Source organism: Hyaena hyaena, unplaced genomic scaffold, assembly GCF_003009895.1.
Source record: "Hyaena hyaena isolate Hyena2069 unplaced genomic scaffold, ASM300989v1 scaffold_350, whole genome shotgun sequence".
In the NCBI taxonomy this organism is placed as follows: domain Eukaryota; kingdom Metazoa; phylum Chordata; class Mammalia; order Carnivora; family Hyaenidae; genus Hyaena; species Hyaena hyaena.
Window position 1 is genome coordinate 1,647,650 of NW_024080980.1, and position 25,610 is coordinate 1,673,259.

At 48.8% G+C, this 25,610-nt stretch overlaps 1 protein-coding gene across 3 annotated transcripts in view; it reads left to right on the forward strand.

The window, feature by feature from the left end:
• The window catches only part of CCDC13 (coiled-coil domain containing 13), a 51,339-nt gene that overhangs the window by 1,048 nt on the left and 24,681 nt on the right, over positions 1 to 25,610 (forward strand). For 2 of the 3 annotated variants that reach the window (XM_039249860.1, XM_039249858.1), the window contains exons 2-8: positions 6,973 to 7,199; positions 9,382 to 9,530; positions 13,396 to 13,538; positions 15,096 to 15,185; positions 19,606 to 19,722; positions 20,940 to 21,044; positions 23,109 to 23,270. In XM_039249860.1, the coding sequence (XP_039105791.1) occupies positions 6,979 to 7,199; positions 9,382 to 9,530; positions 13,396 to 13,538; positions 15,096 to 15,185; positions 19,606 to 19,722; positions 20,940 to 21,044; positions 23,109 to 23,270 (987 nt within the window). In that variant the 5' untranslated portion in view covers positions 6,973 to 6,978. Of the gene's footprint in view, positions 1 to 845; positions 881 to 6,972; positions 7,200 to 9,381; positions 9,531 to 13,395; positions 13,539 to 15,095; positions 15,186 to 19,605; positions 19,723 to 20,939; positions 21,045 to 23,108; positions 23,271 to 25,610 lie in introns of those variants that run through there. The other variant, XM_039249859.1, reaches the window with a different exon arrangement.

The window sequence follows — 25,610 nt, forward strand, 5'->3', positions numbered from 1 at the left end:
GGCCTTAAAGTTGGGTAGCATTAGTCCTCCAATTTTGTTCTTCTCCTTCAACATTGTGTTGGCTGTTCTAGGTCTTATGCCTTTCATATAAACTTTAGAATCACTTTGTTACTACCCAGAAATTAACCTGCTGGGATTTTGATGAGGATTGTGTTGCAACTATAGATCAAATTATTAACAGTATTGAGTTTTCCTTTCCATGAACATGGGATATTTATTTAGTTCTTTGATTTCTTTTCATCAGAGTTTTCTAGTCTCCCTCATACAGATTTTTTACATATACTTATATACATATATGTTTTTATATACATACATTTATGTACATATACATATTTACATATACATGTAGGATGTACACTTAAGTATTTACATTTCTCTAATGTGAATGTAAATGATGTTGTATTTAAATTTAAATTTAAATTTCTAGTTGCTCTTTGCTGGTAGGTAGCAAAACAGTCAACTGCTGTATATTAAACTTGTGTCCCACAACCTTGGTATAATTGCTTATTGGTTCTAGCATTTTGTTTTTGTCGTTGTTGATTCTTTGAGATTTTCTACGTAAACAATCATGTCATCTGAGAGGAAGACAGTTTTATTTTTTTCTTTCCAATCTTTAATTGTTGTTACTTTTCCTCTCCCACTATCAGAGGCAGGAGATTTCCCTCTGGTTTTCACAGTTAGAATCTGGTAGGATTCCTGGAGGTAAAAATGACAAAAGTATGAGGGCTGGACCCCTAGGAGTTTTGAAATTACAAGCTAATCCACAGAGTCCTCAAAAATTCATCAGTTAGAGGTTAGTGTTTCTACTGATATTGGCTCTAGCTGCAGACTTCTGCTCCCAGTAAACTGGTTCTCTGTATTCACCTGACTCTCCATTGAGGTAAGTTTAGTGATCGAGGGATGCCCAGGGGATTCTAGGAACCCACAGAGTGTCCCCAAGGGATCCTCAAGGCTAAACAGGAGTTTGAGGGAAGGAGAAGGGGCTAGGAGGGAAGAGCCTGGGGAGAAAGGCATCCCAAGAAGGTAGATTGGCTGAAACAAGCCTCTAAATTGCCTCCAGGCTTGAGCATTGGGAGGAGTTAAAAAACCAAACATCTGCAGGGGCTGATGGGAAATGACAGTGGGTGGATCCAGCAGGTGTGAGAGAAAGAACAGCATTTACAAGCAATGGTACCAGACAGCCAGTGTGCATGTGCCAGTTGCAACATCTGGGAGTGGTAAGGATGGTGTTGAGTGGAAAGAGCATAGCCTGCCCAGACAGAACTCCCTCTGCCCAGTAGCTGCTGTCCATGCATGTCCCAGCATGGCCAAACCTGTAAACTTTTCAAAAAAGAAGCAGGAAATCTGGATTTACTTGAAATCCAAAAATATTTGAATGCTGGGGACAAACTCAGATCCTCACGGTGCATTCTGGGAAAGTTAAAGAAAAATGTGGGATGGATGCAGCCCTGGACCAGCTGGAGTGCCCTCCATGAGTCCTGGCAGGGTCTTTAAGAGACAGGAGCCTTTTAGAAAGGCCCCAAGTGACCAGGTACAGTATAGGTTAGAGGGTACTCAGAGAAGGCCCAAGGAAGGTGGGAAGCAGGCAGCCAGAGAGAGGAGAAGACACTAGGGGGATATAGGGGTGTGCAGACAGGAGATAAGGTGCAGAGGAGGTGACCTTGTGATGTGAAGGAGTGGCTGTGGAGGCTAGAGGGATCCATGTCATGTGGGCCCAGCAGCCAGAGAGGGCTTTCTGCCAATGGGTCACAAGAATCACTGTGAGGGACAGAAAGCCTCTGTGTTGGGGGCAAGACGAGGAAGGGAGTCCCCAAGAGAGACCACCAGGAAGGGAGAAAAATATACTATTTTGTTCCTACTTGCATAGCTGACAAACTATCTTCATGCACACACACACACACACACACACACACACACACACACAAACACACACCAGTTGCATTTGCCCCTTACAGTACATCTATGGTCTCCATCTCATCTCCTGCTTGATGAATAGGGATTGAGACCTAAAGAGGTCTAGAAACTTTCTAGACTCACACAGCTGGTACAAAGCAAGTTTGCCCTGAAACTCAGGTACTGTCTCAGCTTGGGCCAGGCTACTTATCTGGGTAGTCCAGACCAGCAGTGTCCAACCTCAAGGCCGCTCCCTCACCAATGACACCAATGTTGTCAGGATCCCTGGGTTTGGGACCCAGGCACCAACATCTTAAAAGCTCTGGGTGTTTCCAGGGGCGCCTGGGTGGCTTAGTCGGTTAAGCGTCCGACTTTCGCTTAGGTCATGATCTCGCGGTTCGTGGGTTCGAGCCCCGCGTCGGGCTCTGTGCTGACTGCCAGCTCAGAGCCTGGAGCCTGTTTCAGTCTGTGACTCCCTCTCTCTCTGACCCTCCCCTGCTCACGTTGTCTCTCTCTCTCTCCTAGAAATAAATAAAAAAAACATTTAAAAAAATTATAATAAATAAATAAATAAATAAAAGCTCTGGGTGTTTCCAGTGTATAGCAAGGGTGGGAACAGATACTTTATATGCTAGTGACAGGCTTCAAGTTGCTTTTCCAAGTTGCTGTTGACCCAGAATGATTATTAAAAGCTCTTCCTTTCACTCTCCAAGGTGACCCAATTTGGAAAATGAAGTCTATGATGGTCCCTTCTTATAATCTACAAAACTAGGGAATCACAGGATAAATTTATTTTTAAACTCTTTAGTTATATTTTCAAATAATAGGCCCAATAGGGTTTTCTTCAATCTCTAGGCACTTTTTCAGGTGAAATTCCCCTAACTTGGGTTGGCAAACTAAGGCCCACCATCCAAATCCAGCTCACTGCCTATTTTCATAATAAAGTTTTATTGGAACACAGCCACACCCACTCATTTCTGTCTTGTCTAGTGCTGCTTTCCACTACAACAGCAGAATACAGCACTTGTAACAGAAACCATATGGCCCACGAAGCCTAAAATACTATCTGGCCCTTTACAGAAAAAGTCAGATTTTCCTGTCTATATAACATTGAGTCTGATTGTTAAGTTACATGATGTCCCTAGGTGTCCCAAAAGGTGAGATGGGAAATTGAGGGACTAAGGTCAGCTGCGCTGGCAGTTAGCCATGCCTATGTGACTGACCCCCTCTTTCCCCGTAAAACCCCTTTTGTTTGTCTGCTTGTTTAATGAAGTCTGAGTGGAGACGTATCTACGGCTGTCACACATTCAGCAGAGGTGTCCAGGGGTTCCTGTAGTTGGAGGGTCGCCAAGACTATCCTCAGCCTCCATGATTTGATAGAAGCACTCACAGAACTCAGAAAAGCTGTTATACAGTTAATTATGATGAAAGAGTCCAGATTAAAATCAGCAAAGGAAAAGGGCACACTGGGCAGAGTCCAGGAGACACAAGGCACAGCTTCTAGTTGTCCTCTCCCAGTGGAGTCTCAGGAGCAGCGCTTACTTCTCCCAGCAACACTGCATGAGGACGTGCATGTGTCAGCCAGGGAAGCTCACCCCAGCCTTGGGGTCCAGGGCTTTACTGGGGGGTCAGTCTCCCAGGCATGGCTGACTGCCGCCTACATGGCTGACCTTAGTCATTCAATGTCCCACCCCTCCAGAGGTAAAGCTGCTATGGCATGGCCCAAAGTCTATGTCATAAAATCACACTGTAAGTATAGACCATCTGGAGTAGCCAAAGGCCCCCAGGAAAAGAAAAGCATTGTTGTCAGGCAGGGTAATACCAAAGACTTAGAGGTTACCTCCTTCAGAGCAGGTCAAGGGCCAAACCTTCCTTTGGAATGTGCAGGGTGTGGACAACCCAGACTTGCTGAGTTAATTCTTTACTGCATAGTTGCCTCTTACAGGACAGAGCTACCTGGTGAGGGATTCCAAGGTAACACCAGTCCCTCTTTTGCTGTGACAGGCTCAAGGGCCATACTGCAGGCTCTATTCTCAACACAGCCCAACCACCTGGGCAGCACTAACACAGCCCCATGCCTGGTCTCCACTCTGGACTAATTAGATTGAATCCTCTGGGCCTGGAGTCTGGACATCAGTACTTTTAAATTGTGCCCCTACAGAGTCAATATTAAGACAGCTTTAAGAAGCCCTGGGTATGAGCTCTGGGACCACCTCTATGGACAGGGTGGAGATAAGTACAGTGGGAAGGTGTCAATGGAGCAGCTGGGGGTGGTCAGGCAGGAACATGTTCTTCCTGGAAGGTCAGGAGAGGATGTGGTGTTTGTTCTGGGCCTGGGGGAACCAGCAAGGTTTAAGTCTAAGAGAGAAGGGCATGTAGGGACTGAGAAGCAAGGTGACACTAGAACTGGCCTTATGAAGGCAACCGTTGGCTGGAAAGAGAGACAGAGACTTAATCTTCCAATGCCTTTAATATCTTTGGACTTGGTTTTGCAGCTAATGACCATCTACTGAAGCTCTTTGGTGCAGGGGTGTGTCAGGCCCAGAGCCATGCTTTAAATAAAGTGTTCCCTCAGCCAATGCAGGGTAGACTACAAATGGGAACAAGAAGAGGGCAGCCAGGGCAGTAGAAACCTGCTTGAACAGTCCTAGGAACAGAACCATCTGTCATTTCTTCACCAAATACTCATTTTCTGCCTGCTACACACCAGGCCCCGTTCTAGGCACAGAGGATCTAACATCGAACATCCCACAGTGCCTGCCATTGTAGGACTGGCAGAGAGGGAGAGAAGCATTCAATAAACAGACAGTGTGTCAGGTGAAGCTAAGTGCTGTGGAGAAAGATACAACAGGGTAAGGGGCGTGGGGAGTGAGACTAAGAAAGTTTTCTACAATAGAATGGTGCAACAGCCTCTCTGATAAGATGACATTTGAGAGAAGTGAGTAAAGTGGATATCTGGGGGGAGAGTATTCTAGGGAGAGGGAATGGCAAGTGCAAATGCCCTGAGGTGGCCATAAGCATAATGAGAGTGGGGCTGGAAATACACAGACAGATCTGAAGACATTTATTGAGAATCAACAGATTTAGGACTAGTTGGATGGTGGGTGGATGATGTGACTTTGGTTTGGTTTCAGGTAAGAATGCTTAACACTAGCTACACTTTAAAATCATGTGGGGACCATTTAAAAATTCCAGTGCCTGTGCTCTTTTGTTCTGTTTACCTGAAGTTCAAAAGTAGATAAAACCACCTAGAATTATGAGGAACTCTGACCACTCAATAATAAACAGACAATGCAATTTAAAAAATGGGCAAAAAATCTAAATAGACATGTCACAAAAAAAGATATGAAAATGGCCAGTGAGCACATGAAAAGATGCTCAATATAATTTGGTATCAGGGAAATGCAAATTAAAACCACACTGAGATGCTACTACATAGACACTAGAGACTAAAATTTAGACTGACCATACTACGTGCTGGCAAGGATACGGAGCAACTGGAACTCCCCAACACTGCTGGTGGGAATGTGAAACATTATAGCCACTCTAGAAAACAATTTAGCAGTTTCTTATAAAGCTAACATAAATTTACTATATAAGCTGGCATTTCCAATTCTGTGTATTTGCCCAAGGGAGATAAAAGTATATGCTCACACAAAGACATTCTTGCATATAAATGTTCATAACAGTTTTATTCATAATAGCTGAAAATAGAAACAACTCGGGTCCAATAACAGGTGAATATATGAACAAACTGTGATATATTTATTCAGTGGGTTATTACCCAACAATAAGCAGGAATGAACTAATGATGAATGCAACAATATTAATAAATCTCCAAAAGGTACTGCTAAGCACACGCGAGCACACACACACACACACACGAGCAAAACAAAACAAAAACAAACCAAAAGACTACCTACTGCATGATTCCAGTTATATGAAATTCTAGAAAAGGTAAAATGTAAGTGACCAAATGCAGATCAGAGTTTGCCTGGGACTGGGACTGGCAGGGAGACGGACTGTAGAAGGGCACAAAGGAACTGTTTTGCTGTGGTAGAAATGTTCTACAGCACTCTGGCGCTGGGGGGCTCAGTCAGTTGAGCATCCGACTTCGGCTCAGGTCATGATCTCACGGTTTGTGAGTTCGAGCCCCGCATCAGGCTCTATGCTGACAGCCAGCTCAGAGCCTAGAGCCTGATTCAGATTCTCTCTCTCTCTCTCTCTCTCTCTCTCTCTCTCTGCCTCCCCTGCTCATGCTATCTCTCTCTCTCTATCTCTATCTCTCAAAAAAAATTTTTTTTAATTTAAAAAAAAAGAAATGTTCTACAGTGCTACTGCTGGTGGTTTACACACATATATATATATATATATTTGTCAAGACTCCTTTGCACACATAAAATAGCATCTTTTATTGTTGATGACTTATAGTTCAATAGAGCTGATTAAAAAGAAAACATAAAACCTATCTTCAATGGCACAGGTCAGAACAGTGGTTTCTAGGGAGGAATGACTGCCTGGAGAGGGTACAAGATAGTCTGCTGGGGGACAGGAAGTACCTATACCTTAATCCAGGTGGTCACCCCCAGGATGTATAATTATGTAAAGGTTCATTGAGTTGTAATATTCAGGATTTATGTACTTTACCATGTGTAAAGCATACTTAAATTTTAAAAAGTAATGATGTCTGAACCCCACTCCTGGGAATTGGGATTTAATTAGTTCAAGGATGTGCCCAAGCTTTGTTATATTTTAGAAGCCCTTAGGAGATTCTAATATCCACCCAGTGTTGAGAGCCACTGCTTTCAGAGACAGGAAGGAGGGCAGTATTGAGTCTGAGTGATGGGGAACAGTCTGGTGGCACATTCAGGACTGGAAGGGAGGAGTGTTCAGCTCAGCCTTGGCTTTCAGGGAATTTAAGGTGAGGGTGGGTCTTCCGAGCTTCCGAAGGGATACACATAAGGCTAAGCAGGGTACGACTTGGAGGCTGTAGACAGAGCTGACTGTGTGCTGAATACTCTTGGGAAATGTGTACTTGCTGGGGTTTGCTTCCATGCAGGCTTCTTTTCCTACTCCTAGGGCAAGATGTCAGCAGATGAAGGTGCACAGGACACCTTGCGGCTCCAGTTCAAGGCCATGCAGGAGATGCAGCACAAAAGGTTGCAGAAGCAGATGGAGAAACAAAAGGAAACGGAACTGAGACTCGAAAGCAAAGTTGATGACCAAAAAGAGCCCTTGGAGATCTCCGATGGCCTCAGCCTTCTCCAAGCCAGGGAGCAAAACTCGAAAAACAGCTTTGAGCAGAGGTAAATGCAAATGTGAACCCTCCCAGGAACACTGTAGGGAAGGTGAGAGAGAAATGATTACAGACAGCAGGACAATTAGGTTGACGAGATGTGTGTGTATAAGTTTAGCCACAGAGGTTTTGACACAGAGGTCATTACGCAGACTCACGTCTGATAGATCTGTGCTCCTGTGGATATAAGTTGATATGAAATGTATATAAAAAATATTTTTAAGTCAAAATGGACATTTGAAATTCATCAGGGTGTAGTCTATTCACTTGGATTTTCTTATTCAGTCTCTCTTTCATGAAAACTGTGTTCAGGTTTTTGAGGTGCTGGCTTGCTAACTCTGATTGCTGCAAATTCTCATCTGAGCTCCTTCTCCTCTGCCAATTCCCTTTCCTGACACATAACAGCCATAAACATACCTGTCCTAAGGAAGCTCTTGACGGGCTCCTTGGTTGTTCCCAGTTGATGGAAAGGTTGAAAGTAGTCTAGAATCTCCTCAGTTAGCTCTAAAGTCAATGCATGTTGATTTATACTGGTTGTCAAAGCCTAAGTCTATGTTGATACAAAATTCTCTGCCAGTCAAAGAGAAAAACTCTGCAAGAGCTGTTGTGTCGTCTCTTTGCTTCTGGTTTGGCCTAGAATCTATCTTCCCCATCCTCAGATCCTACATTTTATGGTTTCTCAACTTGCAAAATGTTCCACTAAAAAATGCTAATAGGGAAAAACATACAGGTTGCACAATAATTGGAAAAGTCCCTATGGCTCCTAGATATTGGCTCTAATGTAACCCCAGACCTATGTTTCCAAGTGATCTTTCCCCAAATCAGAGAAGTTGGAATTGGTGAAGCTCGAGCCACTGGTGAAATAACAACAGTAATGATGACATCAGCTGTTAACTAATAATAACTGTTCCTGTGACTTCTGTAACCTGCTCACTCCACACACAACTGTCCCTAGGGAGCCTGTTCTGTGCCTCATGGCAGACATGATCACAGACCCACTGGTCATGTGGTTCCCATGTTTTTCAAGTGCTGGAGACAACTTGTGATGAACAAAACCAACCACATGCTCTTTACCTGAAACCTAGAGGCCTGGGCTCAACTTAAGGCTGAGACAATTCCTACATGGCCTTCTCATACGCATGTGTGTGTGTACACATGCAGTTAAGACTGTCAGTGCCTGGGGGCGCTGGGCGCCTCAGTCGGGTAAGCATCTGACTTCAGCTCAGGTCATCTCACGGTTCATGGGCCTGAGCCCCGCATCGGGCTCACTGCAGTCAGCGCAGGCCTTGCTTTGGATCCTCTGTCTCCCTCCTTCTCTCCCCTTCGCCTGCTTGCGTGTACTCTCTCTCTCTCAAAAAAAAAAAAGACTATCCTTGTCCTTCTATCACTTTGTGTGCGTCTCACAAATTTTTATATATATTGCTACTGCAGTCAATCTGTTCTAAATGCTTCGTGATACATGCTATGATTTCTTCTCAACCTACAAATAATTTAAGAATGTGTGTTTTTTTTTAAATATTTTTTTGAGAGAGAGAGAGAGTGAGTGGAGGGGGAGCAGAGAGAGAAAGGGACAGAGGATCCAAAGTGGGCTCTGTACTGATAGCAGTGAGCCGGAAGTGAGGTTCAAACTCACAAATCATGAGATCATGACCTGAGCCAAAGTGAGACGTTCAACTGACTTGAGTCACCCAGGCAGCTATGTAGTTTGTTTGTTTGTTTTTAGTCCCAAACATATGATGGGCTTGGGATTCTGTTTATTTTATTTTTTGCTACTTTTTAGTATTACTTTCTAATTTTAGTCAATTGCCATTAAACAAAAAGGTCTGTATGTGGAATTTGCTAAGATTGCCTTTGTGGCCTATAATATGATACATTTTTACCCATGTTCCATGGATGCTTGAATAAGTATGAATTCTCGGGGCAGTCAGTTATATAGCCCTTTCTTAAATCCATAGTAAACAATGCTATTCAAGCACTTTTTCTCCCTTCATGTGTGTGCATGTGTGTGTGAGTGTGTGTACACAGACACTCAGTTCTGAGAATGGCGTGTTAAAATCTGCTCATTGACATTTTCTATTTTGTACAGACGAGTTCTCTTCCCCACCTAGTGCCCAGCCAGGTACAACAAGCCTGGGCAGTGGAGGCCGGACCCCTGCCCATCGGTCCCTGTATTTCTGCCTTTGCCCTTGTAGGATGCTTGAAGAGGAGGTCACACACCTTCGAGAGCAGCTCAGGGAGACGGTAGATGAAAATGGGCGATTGTATAAGCTGCTGAAGGAGAGGGACTTTGAAATCAAGCACCTCAAAAAGAAAATAGAAGAAGACAGATTTGCCTTCACAGGTAGCTCCACCACTGCTGTGACAGTGCCTGGCCCGAAATGCAGGGGGCTGGCCAAGCTGCCGTGGCACCCCCTGGGCAGGGCCGAGGGCAGGGCAGAGGGCAGGTGCTCAAGGGAGAGTGCCAAGGGTCAGCTGCGGTCAGACTGTGCAGATGAGTCCTGGAAACGAAGGAGAGGTAGAGGAAGAGAGTGGGCCAAGGAGGCCAGGGTGCCGGGACACAGGAGCGCAGGAGCAGCAGGGACAGTGGGCAGGCATTCTGGGCGACCTGGCTAGGACTCATGACAAGGGTTCTCCGTGGGTGCTTACTGCATGCTTGGCAGGCCAGCACCATCGTTATCTTGGTGCTCTGGCTCAGACATTGTGTTGTGGATGTGGAACACATTCCCCAGTGGAAGCAGGCATTCACTCTACAGAGCTTGCTGCTCCAGAAAAGTGGATGAGACAGGGAAGTTAGCTGTTTCGAGGGAATTTTCTGGGACCCAGTAGGGTCTAGAGCAGGCCTTGGCTCTGTTGGTAGGGACATTGGCCCTGTGGGTCTGGGGATGACCTTAGCTCTGTGGGTGTGGCTGGACATTGGCTCTGTGGTTATGGGCTAGACCTTGACCCTGCTGATCTGGTGGGGACCTTGGCCCTGATTGTCCCCTGTTCCATCTACACCCATTGAGCAACTCCCTGGTAGCTGACTAAACCAGAAAGTCAGTGTAACCAACCACAGATAACAACAGGCCTCACCCGGCATCCGCCAGAGCATCCCACCCTGACTTTGAGAGCCAGTATTGAAGGGTAGGTGCATTCAGAGGACCAGAAGTGAATTAACAGCCAACAGGAATTTGGTACCTTAAAGGCCCTTGGTCAATAATGGTACCTCACTCTTTTTCTGAAACAAAAACCACACCAAGGGAAAGGACCTATATTGTGAGGAATAGAAAAACACACCTAGCCTGGCTGGGGTTCAGATGTGAAGGGGCAACTTGTCCTTCAGCAGGGCCACAGAGAAGCTGATGAGCTCTGGGGCAGGGCCAGGTGAGAGCAGGAGACACTTCCCCTCCCCAGGAGCCTGCCGACACAGGACGACTCTGTCTCTCCCAGCCTGCCCTCTCCCAGCCTGCCTGTGCTGTCTCTTTGCTGTCTCTCCCAGCCCAAACTCTTCCTTAGGACCTCTTAAATCCAGTCCATGCTGCGCAGTCACTATTTCTGATTTCCAATGTCAAATTTTGAAGAGAAAGATCTGACTGGCCCAGCACGTGCGTTTAGACCAGGCCTCAAAGGACAGGCTGCTGACAGCTGACAGACTGGTTCTCCTTTGGCTGGATTTTTAGTGATTGCTTTAATTCTGGGTTTTTTAAAAGGTTTTTTTGATATTTATTTTTGAGAGAGAGAGAGGAAGAGACAGAAAACGAGCAGGGAGGGGCAGAGAAAGAAGGAGACACAGAATCCAAAGCAGGCACAGGCTCTGTGAGCACAGAGCCCGATGCAGGGCTGAAACTCACAAACTGAGATTATGACCTGAGCCGAAGTGGATGCTTAGCCAACTGAGCCACCCAGGCACCCCCCAATTCTGTTTTTTATTAAACTATATTTCTTTGCATAATTTTTTAGTGATTGCTCAGGCAATCACAAAATACATAACTTTTCACAGTCTACTTAGAATTAATATTTTACCAGTTCAAGCAGAACAAAGAAACAACCACCATATCAATCCCTTTACCATCCCCCATAATAGTGTAGCTTTTATATGTATTATATCTCTATATATTGAAAATCCCAACAGATAATGTTATAATATTTACTCTCAACCATTACACATATTTTACAGAGCTTAAGGAGGCAAAGACAGTCTATTATATTTACCCAGATATTTAGCATTTCTGTCCTTGCCCATTCACTGCTGCCCCTTATCATGAGGTTGCAGCTTCAAGAGTGGAACTCGGGAAAGAATAGAAAAAAAAAAATGGGATTTTTCATGTTTTCTCTGAGCCCCCCTTCCTGCCCTTTAAATTTTTTTAATGTTTATTTTTGAGAGAGAGACTGAGTGTGAGCAGAAGAGGGACAGAGAGAGAGGGAGACACAGAATCCGAAGCAGGCTCCAGCTCAACTGTCAGCACAAAGCCTGATATGGGGCTCAAACTCATGAACTGTGAGATCATGACCTTAGCTGAAGTCGGACACTTAACTGACTGAGCCACCCAGATGCCCCAACCTTCCTGCCCTTTACACCAGAGAAGGCTTCTCTTGGACCTCTTCATGATGTCTAGTTCCAGGATTTATACTGCTTTTGAGTCCTGGAAGGAAGACATAACACAGAAAACTCACTGCTGGACCATGTGTACTTCTAGGTCTGGTTTCCATCCCCGTGTTCTGAGACCTTTCTCCTGAAGTATCCCCAGCCTCTGCAGTGGATAGGAGGAGGCCAGGGCAGCAGCAGGCCTGGGCTGAGTTGGTTTGAAAACCATCAAGCACCCTTGTATACCTTTCACCAGTTGTCACTCTCAGTCTGTTCTGAGGCACATGACAGGCAGGCCTAAGAAGGTGTCTCTGCTGGTTACCTACTGTTGGAATGTCGGAAGCATTCAGAGAACTTACGGACTATCTGACCAGACCTGCTGTCGCACAGATGTGAGGCGACCCTACCAGTCAGGAGCCGAGCTGGGCTAGCTCCCATTGCTGGCCATCTGCACAACCCTATACAGTTCATGTTCCTACATTCACACCCTGCCAGCTACCTTTCCCTCAGCCTTACCCACTGTGTTCTAGCTACTCTGCTCTGCTTGATGGTCCTCAGATACTCCTAATATATTCCTGCCCCTGGACCTTTGCACTTGCTGTGTCCTTTTCTTAGAATACTCTTCCTAGTTGGGAACTTTCTTCTTGATGGCTTGATCCCTCACTTTTTATTCATCTAGGTCTCTTTTCACACCTATCTCCACAGACAGGCCTTCCTTCCTGACCACTCCATCTAAAATAGCGTAACCTCCATCCCTCTCATCCCCTTCCCAGCTTCATAGCTGGTGGTCCTCCCAGGCACCAGAATGCATATTTTATTTGTTTTTTATTATCTGTCTCCCCTTCTGGAATGTAAACTCCATAAGCCTTTTTTATTCACCATTGAATCCCTAGTACCAAGAGTGCCCGACACTTGGTGAAACCCAATAAGTATTTATTAAATGGGTGCATGTCTCTGTATTGGTTAGGTGTCACCACAAAGCTTTGTGTAAGAAACAGCCACATGGTCTTGGAGGCATTCAGCAATAAGCATGTACTGAGCTCAACCATCTGGGGTTAATTGGGGCTCAGCAGACCTAGGTCAGGCTTGGCTAGGGTGGTTTGCTTTGTGCTATGTGTCTGTCTTCCTCTTCCTGGGCCCAGCCAGCTAGGCCATCTCTCCACATCTCTCTTGTGGAGATGGCATGAGTGAAAAGAGAGGGATTTAACTGCACAGGTGCTTTTCAAGCCTCTACCTGTGCTTCATCTGCTAACAACCCATTGGCCAAACAAGTCATTGGCTGAGCCCAGAGTCAGGTTAGCATAGAGGGGTCAAGGGGGCACACCTTACTGGCTGGAGGGCACAGAACACAGGGTGTAAGTGTGTAACTCTGTCACTGAGGAGGGCATGGAGATTTGGGGCAATGAACTGATATCCCATAGAATTAAAACTCTGCTTCCAAATTTTGTAATTTCCTGAGGGGCTGCCTTTCTACTCATTGGAGTGGGGTTTCAGGGTACCTAGGTGTGTGGTCACTCCCCTGAGCCTCTGCCCTTTTGTGAGTGTTTTAGTTTTTCAAACCCCAGGGCTGTTGGTAGTGGGGCATGAGTTTGATGTGTGGGCCTGTGTGTTTAATTGACCTCCCCGTTTTCCTTCATTTTAGGGACAGCTGGTGTGGCCGGGGACATGATCGCCACCAAAATCGTCGAGCTGTCCAAAAAGAACCGGGCACTGATGGCAGAGTCAGAGGGTGCGAAAACCAGAGTGAAGCAACTGAGCAATCGCGTCCGGGAGCTGGAGCGGGAAGTGAGGGGCCTTGGTCATTGCCGCCTCTGGAAGGGACTCCCAGGACTCTGGGCTGCTACTACAGAGTGGGGGCCACACTTAGATGCTTTGGGTCCCTCTGAAGGGCTTGTAGGTCAATGTTGGCAAAGGGTTCTTCAGTCTTTGTCGCATCCTGAGAGGGGACAGTGTGTCAGGAAGCAAAGGGGACACTGGGCATGGGGAGGCAGCCGGCATAGCGGTTAGGACTCAGACCCAGAGCCTGACCTTGAGGTGAATCTTAGCTCCAGCACTGCCTTGCTTTGTGACTTTGGGCAGGCTATAAACTCACTGTGCCTCAGTCTCCTCCATCTGTCACATGACACTAACAAGAGTATTCACCCTAAGGTTTTCTGAAGATTAAGTGTAAAATGCTCTGATCAGTGCCTGGCAGGTAGCAAGTACTAGATAAATGTCTGTTAAATACATTAACAGGGAACCTTGTGCCAGGACACCCCTCTACTTGGTCTCACTTTTGCCCATCTTCTGCTGCCCCCTGCCCTCCCACAGCTAGTCACAGACCCCTCCAGTCTTGCAAGGACACAGTACAAGCAGTTCATGGTCTCTTAGGAGCTAGAATGGAATCCGTGTGCTAGAGAAAACCTATGTAGCTTCCGTCTGTGGCTGAAGAAACTGGAGCTTGAAGAGGTTAGGGGGCTTTCTCAAGTTGTACAGCACGTGATAGTGCTACATTGCAGATCCAATTCTGTTGCCCCCCAAAATTCTCCTCAGTTGTCATGTTGGGCATTGAACGAGATTGTCTTTATTCTACAACAAATTGTTTGAGAGCCATCTCAGGCTCTGAGCAAAATAGACATGAGCCTTGCCTCCTTGGAGACAGACCCAGCACTGAGGGCTTCATAGAGGAGTGGGTGCATACTGTAGGTCTGTGGAGGGTGGGAAGGGGCCACACTGGTAAAGTGTGGAGTGGGCCCCCATGCAGAGGGCCCAGCAGATCCCATGGCTCTGAATGGGGAAGAAAGTCTTGGAGGAAACCCTTGAGGCCAAGAGTGGAGCAAGATGAGGTCAGAGAGGGAGGGCAGGCCACACCCTGCCTTGTCAGGCACAGTCTGGTGTTCGTGTGAACAACTGGGAAAGCATTAAAGGGTCAGTTGGCTGTCTGTATGCAGTGCTGGGCTTGGCTACAGGCCATGAGCCAGTGTGGCAGGTTTCTTTGTGTCTCTGACCCTGTCTCCTAGTCGAGCACATGAAGTCCATAGTCCCTTTATGCTACACCTCCCAGACTGTGCTCAGAGCTCTGGGATATGGACCATGGCTGCAGTATTATTATGTATGAAGCTGTTAGTGAACCCCGGTGCTACTCTGGTGTGTGGCTGGGCAGTGGGGCAGACAATCGATGAAACCCTCTCCCATCACAAAGCAGTCTGTAGGGAGGGTTCCTCCATTAATGGTCCTAAAGTGAACTAAAAGGTGAACCGGTGATATCAGTAACCACACACCCAGGGGCAGGATGGGGGCACTGCACCCTGGCACCACAGTTCCAAGCAGAATCCAATACTAAGTGCGAGGTTTGCTTTTCAGCTACAGGCGGCCCAGGCCAGGCTACCAGCCAAGGTGGCCACCGACGCGGGAACCAAGACACCGAGGGCTCAGATAGGAGACAGAGCCTTGGTATGAATTCTCTTCTGTGCTGGGGAGTCTGTGAGGCAGCCATGGGCCTGGGTCTCCTGTCTTCTATGTGACTGTAGGCGCCTTTGTCCAGGGTCTGCCTCCTCCCCATTGCTGAGCCAGTGCCGACCAAGGTGGCATCCTCAGAGCAGCCATCAGGGAGGCATGTCCGTGGCCTGAGGCCAGGAACACCCCAGTGGAGGCCAGTGAAGGTCTAACTCTGATTTAGTCCCTAGAGAGAGAGAACCGGAGGGGCCTGAGGACCCTGGAACCCTAAAATTTGGGGACCAGCAAGGTCTAACTGGCCTCCTACTCCCAGCCCTGTTTTGTCCTCTACAGCTTCCTCACTGGGCCCTGGGGAGACATCCAGCCTCTATCTTACCCCAGGGACAGGGAGCTCACTACTGTCCAATAGAGCCCTGTTTGGGAGGGGGTTACATTTCACATTGTGAGAAGTCTTCCCTTTGTGGAGCTCCAAATCTACAAAGTACAAGTGACTATTGAGAATGGCAGCTTGTTCCCCAGATTCCATTTTACTCAGCCACTGTGTAGGGGGTATGAAACCCAAGAAATGGAAATTGCAGGCCCACAAAAGGAAGGCAATCTGACTCTGTGGGCTAACAGAGAGGGACATGGAGTCTGAGCCAGATAATAAATAGCATCAGAGACTCAAGAACAACCCAGGAGGCCTCCCCAGGGGGTTTTCTTGGGAAGCCAGACCCGTTGGAGATAGGGGGAGCCAAGCCTTAGAACTCCCTGTTCAGTGTTCCTTTTCTAGTCCCACTTCCCTTTCGCCTACAATGCAGGGTCAAGCCACCTCATGCCTTTCCTGAGGAGAATTCAGCCCTCAGTGTCTAGCGATAGGCCCCTAGGTTTCAGGAGGAGAACCTAGTGGAATGAAGGCTAGTCTTGTATAAAGAAAATAGTCTTGTATAAAAAGACAAGTCTCCCCACCTGTCTCATTGGTGGGGAGGGCTGTGCCATCAGCAGGGGCTGTTCTGTAGGGGCCTTTCCTGGCTCCGATGGGCACTGCTCAGTACTCCTGCTTTGTCCCGAGCACTGAGCATGTCCACGTCCCTGGCTAGTCTGCCATTGATGGAGGACTGTTTGTTCGGTCACTTGTTGAGCCCTGTGACACAGGAATCACAGATAATGCCCCTGTCCACACGGAAGCCCAAGAGGGGAGATGAGTGGCCATACTGAAGGAAGGAGGGGAGCAGGGCCTTCAGAAAGGGTCCCAGGGGCTCACAGAGGGGGAACACCCTCCACACCAGGCAACCAGGACGGAGGCTGGAGGAAGGTTCCTGAGGTGTGCCTTGCTGGAGAAGCAGGATGGGGCAAGGCTTTCCAGCAGGAGCAGCGCAAGCTGGGGCTGAGAGGCGGGGAACCTGTTCTGTTTGCTAGCTAGGTGTTGGTCTGGCTGCAGCCCAAGGCCAGTGAGGGGAAAGGGAAATGTCAGCAAACAAGGCTCGGGTGGGGTCACCCACGGAGACAGGCCTTGACTGGCAGCCGGAGCAGGAATTTCAGCTTTGCTCCGTGGCCAGGGCCGCAGTGATCCTGATAGGCTTCTGAGGCAAGAGTGGGTGACAGGCCGTGAGCCTCAGCTCTGCAGTAGCCCTGTGGTTTCCAGGGCACCTTCTGATCTGAGAGACAACAAAAGCAACACCCCACCCCCCGCCACTGGACTGTGTGGGGTAGCCTAAGACCAAACCACACTCCGGACGCCCGCATGTTCACTCCACGTTCTGGCCCCCGTGTGCCAAAGCACATTCCAGAGTGGGGCTGAACGCCTGGTCCCCACTTGGCATGGTCAGCATGGGGCTTCCAGATGCCGTGCTATGAGCAGCGCTGGCTTTGTCTGCTCCCCTTGGACTGCATTTCAGTCATTCCCTCAAAGAAAATAGCCCAGGGAAGGGGAGGCTTACACTCATATTCAAGCCCCCCACAAAGCCTGTGGAATTTCACTCTGGGCTGAAGTAGCTCTAAAATGGCGAGGGAGGGGGGGTTGCCCCAGCTGTCCAGGAGGAGAGGACTGGGGCTTGGCAGAGCAGAGGGGTGAAGGCTGTTATGCATGTGGGCCGAGGCCTCACTAGGACACTCTCTAGCCCTCAGCCCCCTTTGCCAACTGCCTCCTCAAGTCAGGCTAGGCCCTCAGCCCCCACGCTGCCCTCTGTCAGAATTTGCCCCAGACAGCATCCTTTACATGCATTATCCTATCAACACCCATAGGCACCCCAGAAGCTGGTGGTGTATACCCCTACTTTACAGATGAGGAAATCAGGCTCGGGGAGGGGGGCCTGTCATCGCCTGGGTTCCATGTTCTAAGCAGGGTCACAGCCATCATGTGAGACACTCATAAATACAGCTCCTGCACCACCACCAGGGCCAGTGAGGGTCATGGTGCCCAAGACCTGACAGGCAGGGGGTGTCACTTCCCAGCCTGGGGCAGATGTAACACAGCACACGAGCAGGGAGAAGACAGGCATCCAACAGCAGTGAGAAGGAATGGCAAGCAGCCAGACAGGGAAGGACACACACACACACGCGCGCACGCGCGCGATTTTTTTAAAGCTACGTTGTGTTTTCTCTAAGTTCCTGGTTTATATTCTGTTCAACCTCATGGTGGCGCTGCGAAGAAGCAAGACAGGGAAGTATTTTATACCCATTCCACAAATGCGGAGACCAGATAAGGCCAGACTTCTTGGGCTGTGTCCAGTTCCTGTTTCCTTCACCAGTGGTTTTCACCTGGGCTGTCCAGAACCTCTGGGGTCCCAGACCAAATCTACATGGATCTGCCTTCCACACCAGTGTTCACAGGAGATTTTGTGTGTGCCTGCTGAGGAAAGATCAGAAGTCCACTGCAGCCCCCTGCCCTGCTTCCCAGAAGTCCAGCCCACCCGGTCTGTTGGGGCAAGAGCAGACGGTCTTGGCATCATCGCCCAATGGGACACTCAGCCCACTCATGATGCCTGGGTGCCAGAAACAGCTTCAAGTGGGAGAATCAGCTAGTGCAGGGGAGGGACTAGGCTTTATCTAATCTGACTTGTGTCATCCCCAACCAGCTGTGTGCCCTTGGGCAAGTTACTCCTCTTCTCTGGGCCTCCTTTTCACTACTTATGGAAGGGTTTTGGATGGGCTGACCATGGAATGAATCCCTTTAATGCCATACTTTTGTGAAACTCAGAAACTTATACTGAAAAAGAGAAATGGGTAGCACATTTTTTTTTTAATGTTTTATTTATTTCTAGGAGAGAGAGAGAGACAGCGTGAGCAGGGGAGGGTCAGAGAGAGAGGGAGTCACAGACTGAAACAGGCTCCAGGCTCTGAGCTGGCAGTCAGCACAGAGCCCGATGCGGGGCTCGAACCCACGAACCGCAAGATCATGACCCAAGTGAAAGTCGGACGCTTAACCGACTAAGCCACCCAGGCGCCCCTGGGTAGCACATTTTTTATAACTTTTTTTAATCTTTATTTATTTTTAAGAGAGAGAGAGAAAAACAGTGCAAGCCGGGGAGGCCAAGAGAGAGAGGGAGACACAGAATCTGAAGCGGGCTCCAGACTCTGAGCTGTCAGCATAGAGCCCGACACAGGGCCCAAACCCATGAACCATGAGATCATGACCTGGGCCAAAGTTGGCGCTCAACTGACTAAGCCATCCAGGCACCCCTGGACAGCACATTTGAGAAAAATTTACATCCAAGTGGTTTAAATCAAACATTATTTTTAAAAATAAATAAAAGACATTGCTAAGAGTTCTAGCAGGCGGTTTTCACGGTTGCTGGAGTTCTGCAAGCCACAGAAATGGAGCATTTGAGGATTAAACTTGGTTTTTATTTCTGTTTAGTGAGCTCATTGCCAGGAAAGGGAGCCCAAGGCCCAAGCTGATGGTTCCAGGGGAAGGAGGCCCCAAGTTAGGATGGTCACAGTCCCCCTGCCAAGTTGGAGTTGCCTTCTGTGCCTGAACTAGTCCCCTCTTTATTCTGAGTGGAGATAGTTTAGCTGCAATGTCAGTCTCTGGACTGACAACAGAGAGGGCCCACACCCAGGGAGTCTCTGGGAGGTGTGCGGCCTGCAGGCTTCCTCCAGGGGTTCCCTCCAGGGGCTCCCCCTTCTGTGGATGCTGCCTGTGTCCATGGATGTGTAGTACTCTGAGCAAAGGGCTTGGCTCCCAGAGTTGGGCTACTAGGATTCACATCCATGCTCCACCTTTCCCAATCGGGTCTCCCCAGCCACTCCACCAGCCTCTGTTCTGCCTCTGTAAGGGGCCGACAGTAGAAGCTACCTCACAGGGTGCATGGGGATTGCATGAGTCTCTACATGTTGAGTGCCTAGCACGGTGCCTGGCACACTCCTGGCTGAATGGAGGCTATGATTATTATTACTGTTTTCGGCAACAAGTGATGGCTCTCTGCTCTGTCCTTAGCCAGAGACCCCAGAGGTGAAGGTCTTGCAGGAGAGGCTGGCAGCCACAAACCTGAAGATGAGTGAACTCCGCAACCAGATCCAGTCCGTGAAGCAGGAACTCCGGATGGCCCAGAAGGTATTTCAGAGCCAGCAGTCAGGTCTTCTTGTATGGCTGGGAGTGGGAAAAGCATGGCCAGGACAATGGATTCCACTCAAGAAGCAGCAAGTGCTTGGCCCCGTGAGCATTATGCTGCTTGCTCTGGGTCAGGTTCCAGATCCAGTAACTTCCTTCTGTCAGTCCTTGATATAGACCATTGGTGAGTGGGGTTGCTGGCTGTCTGAGGGGCCCTCATGGAGCCCTCATGGGGCCCTCCCTGCCCTGGACAGAGAAGGATAGTGCCTCCTACTCAGGGAAAGTCCTGCAGACTGTTCTTGTGCTACGTGCACCCTCGTAGATCCCGGGTGTCTCCTTTATAAGCCACCTTGGACTTGGGAGCCTGCCAAGACTTGCCTCCTGCCCTCTGCTGTCTGTAATATTAGAAAATGAATAGGTTGTTTGTGTATTAAAGGCCCCTTTCAAAGGAAAATACTCAGACTTGGGATGCAGGCCCAGTTGGTTCATTATTTATTTTTATTTACATAGTGAATTCTCTGGCATTTGTCTTCTCTGCTGGAACCACTCAGACTAGCCAAGATTTCCAAAACAGTGTTCTATTGTGGAAACGAGCGCCGGAGACCAGGCGCACTAGATTGGGTTCCCGTGACAGGCTTCAGAGAGGCCCCAGGCACCAGCTGGAGTTTTTTCTGTCCACCTCAAAGCCTTGAGGTAGGGCCTGCAGGCCACTGTTCAACAGCCATAATGTTGGGCCCTTCTGGAACCAAACACCCCCAACTGATGTTCAGTAGCCCTACTCCTTGCTGCACTCAGACACGGCCCCTCGGTGGTGGCTTCTTACAGAGGTCAAGGCCCTGTGGCCACGTACTTCCTGTAGCCATCCAGAATGATCTCCGTTCTCAGTGATAGGTGAACAAATTGAGGAAACACATTTGGGTCAGCTTTGTCAAGTTGACCCAGAATATGTCAAGAGCAGAGAGGGGCCCCTTTCGGCATTGTTGGCAGTCCCCCGTCTACTGTAAGGGTCACTAGGAAATGCTGGGGGTGCTGGGATTTCTGCTCTCCCAGGGACAGCAGCTCTGAGAGCATGGCCAGCTGGCCCTCAAGGCAGGAGGAATGTTGGGGGCGGGGAGCCTCTGGGAGCCCTGTGCACCCTGCACTGCTCCTTAGGGGGCAGCAGCATTAGGGGCTCTCTGGCAGGGCCCTCTCTCCTGGCCTCACTCGAACGCCTTTTTCAGGTTTTAACCAGTGAGGTTGGGGAAGATGTGAATGTCCAGCAGCTCCTGTCCTCTCCAGGGACCTGGAGGGGTCGGGCTCAACAAATTCTCGTTTTGCAAAGCAAGGTGAGTGCGCTTCATCTGGCCCTGAACAGAGGGCTCAGATGCCCTGGAAAGGCTGGCACCGATCCACACTAGAGACAGAGAACCATAAAAAGGCCTTGAGGCACTGCAGAACATGCTTGTAGGGCTGTGTTGTCTTACATTCTCCCCCACCAGCCTGATTTTAATTTGTTATTTAACGAACAGGCATTTATATAACACTTACCATGTGCCAGGCACTGGCGCTTAACAGATGCCAAAACCTTTGATTTATTTTACCCCAGGCATATTTTCTTCCCTAGTTCATGCAAATTTGCATGACTGTTATCCTTGCAGGCTTTTTCCAGCTTTGTTCCAGATGCTTATAGACTTTTGAAAGTTTCAGTTACCCAATAAAGACCTAGCCTTGTCCCGCTCGTTACGTTCTAAATATTTTGGAGCATCTCTCGAGGCTAAGAGCTGGGGCTCCAGAGCCAGACTGGCTGGGATTCAAATCCCAGCTCTCGACTCACGAGCTATATGGCCTTGGGCAAGTTCATTCTTTGTGCCTCAGTTTCCTCATCTGTATCCTGTGGATAATGATAAGACCTACCCCACAGGCTTGTTGGGAGGACTGAATGAGTCTCTGTATGTAAAGTGACCAACACAGTGCCGGGCGCGTGGAGGAGACAATGTACAAAGGTTAGCTGTGGCTTTTTTTTTTTCGCCTTCACACCAAGAAACACATGAGTAGGTGTGTAACTTCACTATTTGACAAGCACATGACTTTCAAGTTCACAGTTCCTGGGTGGCTTTTGTCCTCAGGGTCTCTGTGGGATCCTTGAAGCCAATACAAAGGTAGGGAAAATCTCCAAAAAAAACTGTAATTAACGACCAATGTGTGGCCTTGGGATTCAAAAGACTCCAGTTTGATCTGCCCTCAGTTGCTGGTCTATAGGTTCAGTGACCTTGGATAAATCACTTTGTCGCTCTGTGCCTCTGTCTCCTCATCTGCAAAACGCAGGGTGTTATGAATTAAATGAAATGAAATAACATTTGTAAAGCACCCCGCACAGTGCCTGGCCATCATGAGCACTCAGCACGTTTGCTGTTACCGTTGTTAAGCTGTATAAATAAATGATTAAAAGTTTCATACTGTGTTCTCTAATGCTTAACTGGAATTACCACACAATGCCACATGAGGGCACTGATATGTGCTTTCAAAACCATGCTGTGGATCCTAGCAAATTTTGCCCCCGCATAGGTTTACCCACCTGTGTTCCATCATTTATGTGTCAACATGGAAACCAGAGTTAGAAGGACCCTAGGCATTATTCACTTCAACCCCAATGCAACAAAGCCGTCATTCTGTGGGGTGATATCCACCTGCCACTGGCCAAGAGCCTGTGAGTGCTGGACCATGTACTGAGGACTCCACCTGGGCCACCTTGGGGTTTCTCAGAGTTACCTAATCCCAAAAATCACCCTACCACTCATTTAAAATTCAGGTCCCCAGGTCCTTCCCCTGGAGTTCTGACTTGTCAATCCGGAGTGGGCCCTGAGATTTGTCATTCTAAGAAGCATCTTGGCATTCCCAGGCTCAGACAAGTTCAGGATACTGAATCCTTATAACTCTATACAGGGTGTACTCTTAGGCTCATTTCATAGATGAGAGACCCGACATTCAGAGAAGCTACATAAGCTGTGCGAAGTCACAGTGAGTGAGGATTTGAGCTGGTCTCTCAGCTCTTAAACCCTGTCCTCCATCTGCAGCACCTCCTGCAAATAGCCAGCAACCCACGGCCTCCCAAGTCTTGGGTGACCTGTCTGTTAGAGAGTTCTTTCTTGTACTGAGATCATCCCTCCTCTCCTTCCCAGGTTCCTGGAGCCACACAGCTGCTTCTTGGTCTCAAATAGCCCCTAAAGGGATGGGGTGATTTTTCTCCTTCTCAAACGAAACCCCCTCGTGTCCTCCCCTATTTTGCTCAAGATGCTGCCTGATTCCTCCCCCTACCTCTGTACCCTTCATATGGGGCTTCTGTGTCCATTGGTCCAGTGGGGTTTCCTGTTGCACCTCGGGGCAGCCCCTGACAAGTTTACCACTCTCAGGTTCGTGAGCTTGAGAAGCAGCTGGGACAGACCCGGAGCCAGTCTGCAGGAGCGTCCAGTTATGAGCCGTCTATCCATCCAGACCCAAGGAAGCTGTCTGCCCAGGAGAAAAACCTGCTGAGGATTCGCAGCCTGGAAAGGGGAAACCAGGAGGGCTGGGAGGTAACACATGGCCAGGGAAGGGGTTAGTCAGGGGTGTGGGGCCGGGAGGTCATGACCACCTCTGCAGGGCTCTGAGGCCCATGTGCTCATGAGCTCTGAGACACCTCTTATAGGCAGGGGACACCTAGGGTTTAAGGTCAAGTTAGTGCCTATTCCTCAAATCCTGTAAGTCCAGCTTGAACTGCTTGACGGAGTCCTCACCCTCAGCCTGTGTCATGAGCTTTAGGTGGCCCCACCCTGGCTGTTCTGGAGATATTGGAGCTGAAATTGTCACTGTAAAAGGAGAGGAAGATGTCATAGCCCAGAGTGACGACCCAGTGACAGGGTCAGGTAGGGTTCGGTGGAGGAGCGCTCCAAGCTGCAGGGAGGAGGGCAAGCTGGCACCGGCACCGCACACTGCCTCCCACTGGCTGTGCTGGGAGTGGCAGAAGCCAAGTTGTCTTGTGTGACAAAAAATGTTCTGGCCCACAAAGGTGAACAGGCTAGAGGTGGTCTAGAGGCACAGAGGGGTCCAGGGATCTGGGGGCTTAGTCTTAGCCACTTTTTCCAGACAGGCTTCATCTCTCCTGTGGGGATGCCTGGTGATCACAGCTTCTGTCTTCCAGCCCAGCCCCCACAAACAAAGGCCTTCTCCTTCCCAGTAGTTCCAATGAAGCCCCAGAATTAAATACCACCCGGCTAGCTTAAGCTATCTCCCCATCCCCGAGCCAGTCACTGCCATTATGGTGCAGGATGCTTTGACTGGCCGGGCTTCAGATAGATCCCCACCCCTAGGTCTGAGAGATGACTCAGCCTCTCAAGGGTTGGCTTGAAAGTGGCAAGCAGGGCTTTCTCACAGATGGTGGAGGGAGAAGCAGGCCAGGGTGCTGGGAGGCTGGGCAGGCCCACTTCACCGGCCCTGGAGAGGGGCTTCTTAACAGTGAGGCCTTATCTCGTAATCAGGGGACTGCATTTGTGAGTGCCCACTCTGGGATAGGCTGCACCCCCAACATCCTAGACCATCAGATGTGAGGAGGGAACATGGGACTTGAGAAGCAGGCAGGGCCAGGTCCTTGTGGACCTTGTGTGCCGGCCAGGGGTTTAGGCTTTTATCTTGAAGGAGGTGGAAAACCACTGAAGGGTTTTAAGTTTTGGAGGGATGCGGAATGCTGTGCATTTGGGAAAGGTCACATGGTCAGGTATAGGCAGCCAGGTTGGAGGAGGCATGGGAGGCAGAGGCGATAATCCACCTGAGACACGACTAAGGACACGACTATAGGACTATAGCCCAAGGCCAGACACCTGCAACATTTGAGGGTCGACTTTGCAAGGCTCGATGATGAGATGGGAGGGGGAGGAGCGGAAGGGTTGCGAAGGACTTCCAGAGAGTGTCCTAGATGCGTAGGGGAGACAGGGAGAAGATCCAAGGGAAGTCGGGGGCTGACACTTGAAAATGTTGGGCTGCAGGTGCACCTGGCTCCGACTTACTCATTCACACAGAACAGAGTATGTTGTAGTCATTGAACCATGAGCTGCAATACGGTAGAAGGAAAGTATTCCTTGTGTGCACTTCCCCTGCCAGATGCCCACTAGAGGTGAGGCAGCAGAGCAACAGAGGGACAGTGGCTGCCTCCCTGCAAAGATCGGAGGCCTTCTAGATCCACCATCTTCTACTATCTGTCATTTCTACAAATCACGTCCACGGGGATCTGAAAACACTTTTCCAGTGATAATTAACCCTCAAGACCAAAGCAGCTTATGTCACCCATTGTCACAAACCCTCCTCAGTGTCTCAATCTTGGCTCCTGATGGTTTATCTAATCTGGACTCTGCCCCCTGGCTCGCTGTGCTCTAGCCACACATGTTCTACCCCGGGGCCTTTTCTCCTACCCTCACCTCCTTTAGTCTCTGCTCTGATGTCACCTCTTCAGAGAAGCCTTCCTGGAACATGCCATTATCTCCCCCAACTCCCACCTCATTCCCCTCTCTACTTTTCAATAAGCACTTGTCATCATTTGACATCTGTCTCTCCAGCTAGGATGTTAGCCCCTTGGGGACAAAAACTTTTCTTCTCTGTTGTATCCCCAGCACCTACAATAACGTTAAGTACATAGTAAGCCCACAGGAAGTATTTGAGAAAGAAGGAGAAGGGAGGGGAGGGACAGGTTGGGGAGACTCCAAAGGCATGTGCAGCACCAGAATGGCCAGTTTGTAGCTGACATGAGCAGGGCACAGTCAGTGCTGATGGGGACACGCATGGAGCGGTGCAGCCTACTCTCATTCCAGCTCCTGGGGGGGCAAGCCACTTCAGTTTGAACCCTGGACTTGGTGCTGTTCACTAAAGCATGGTCTTTCTCTTTC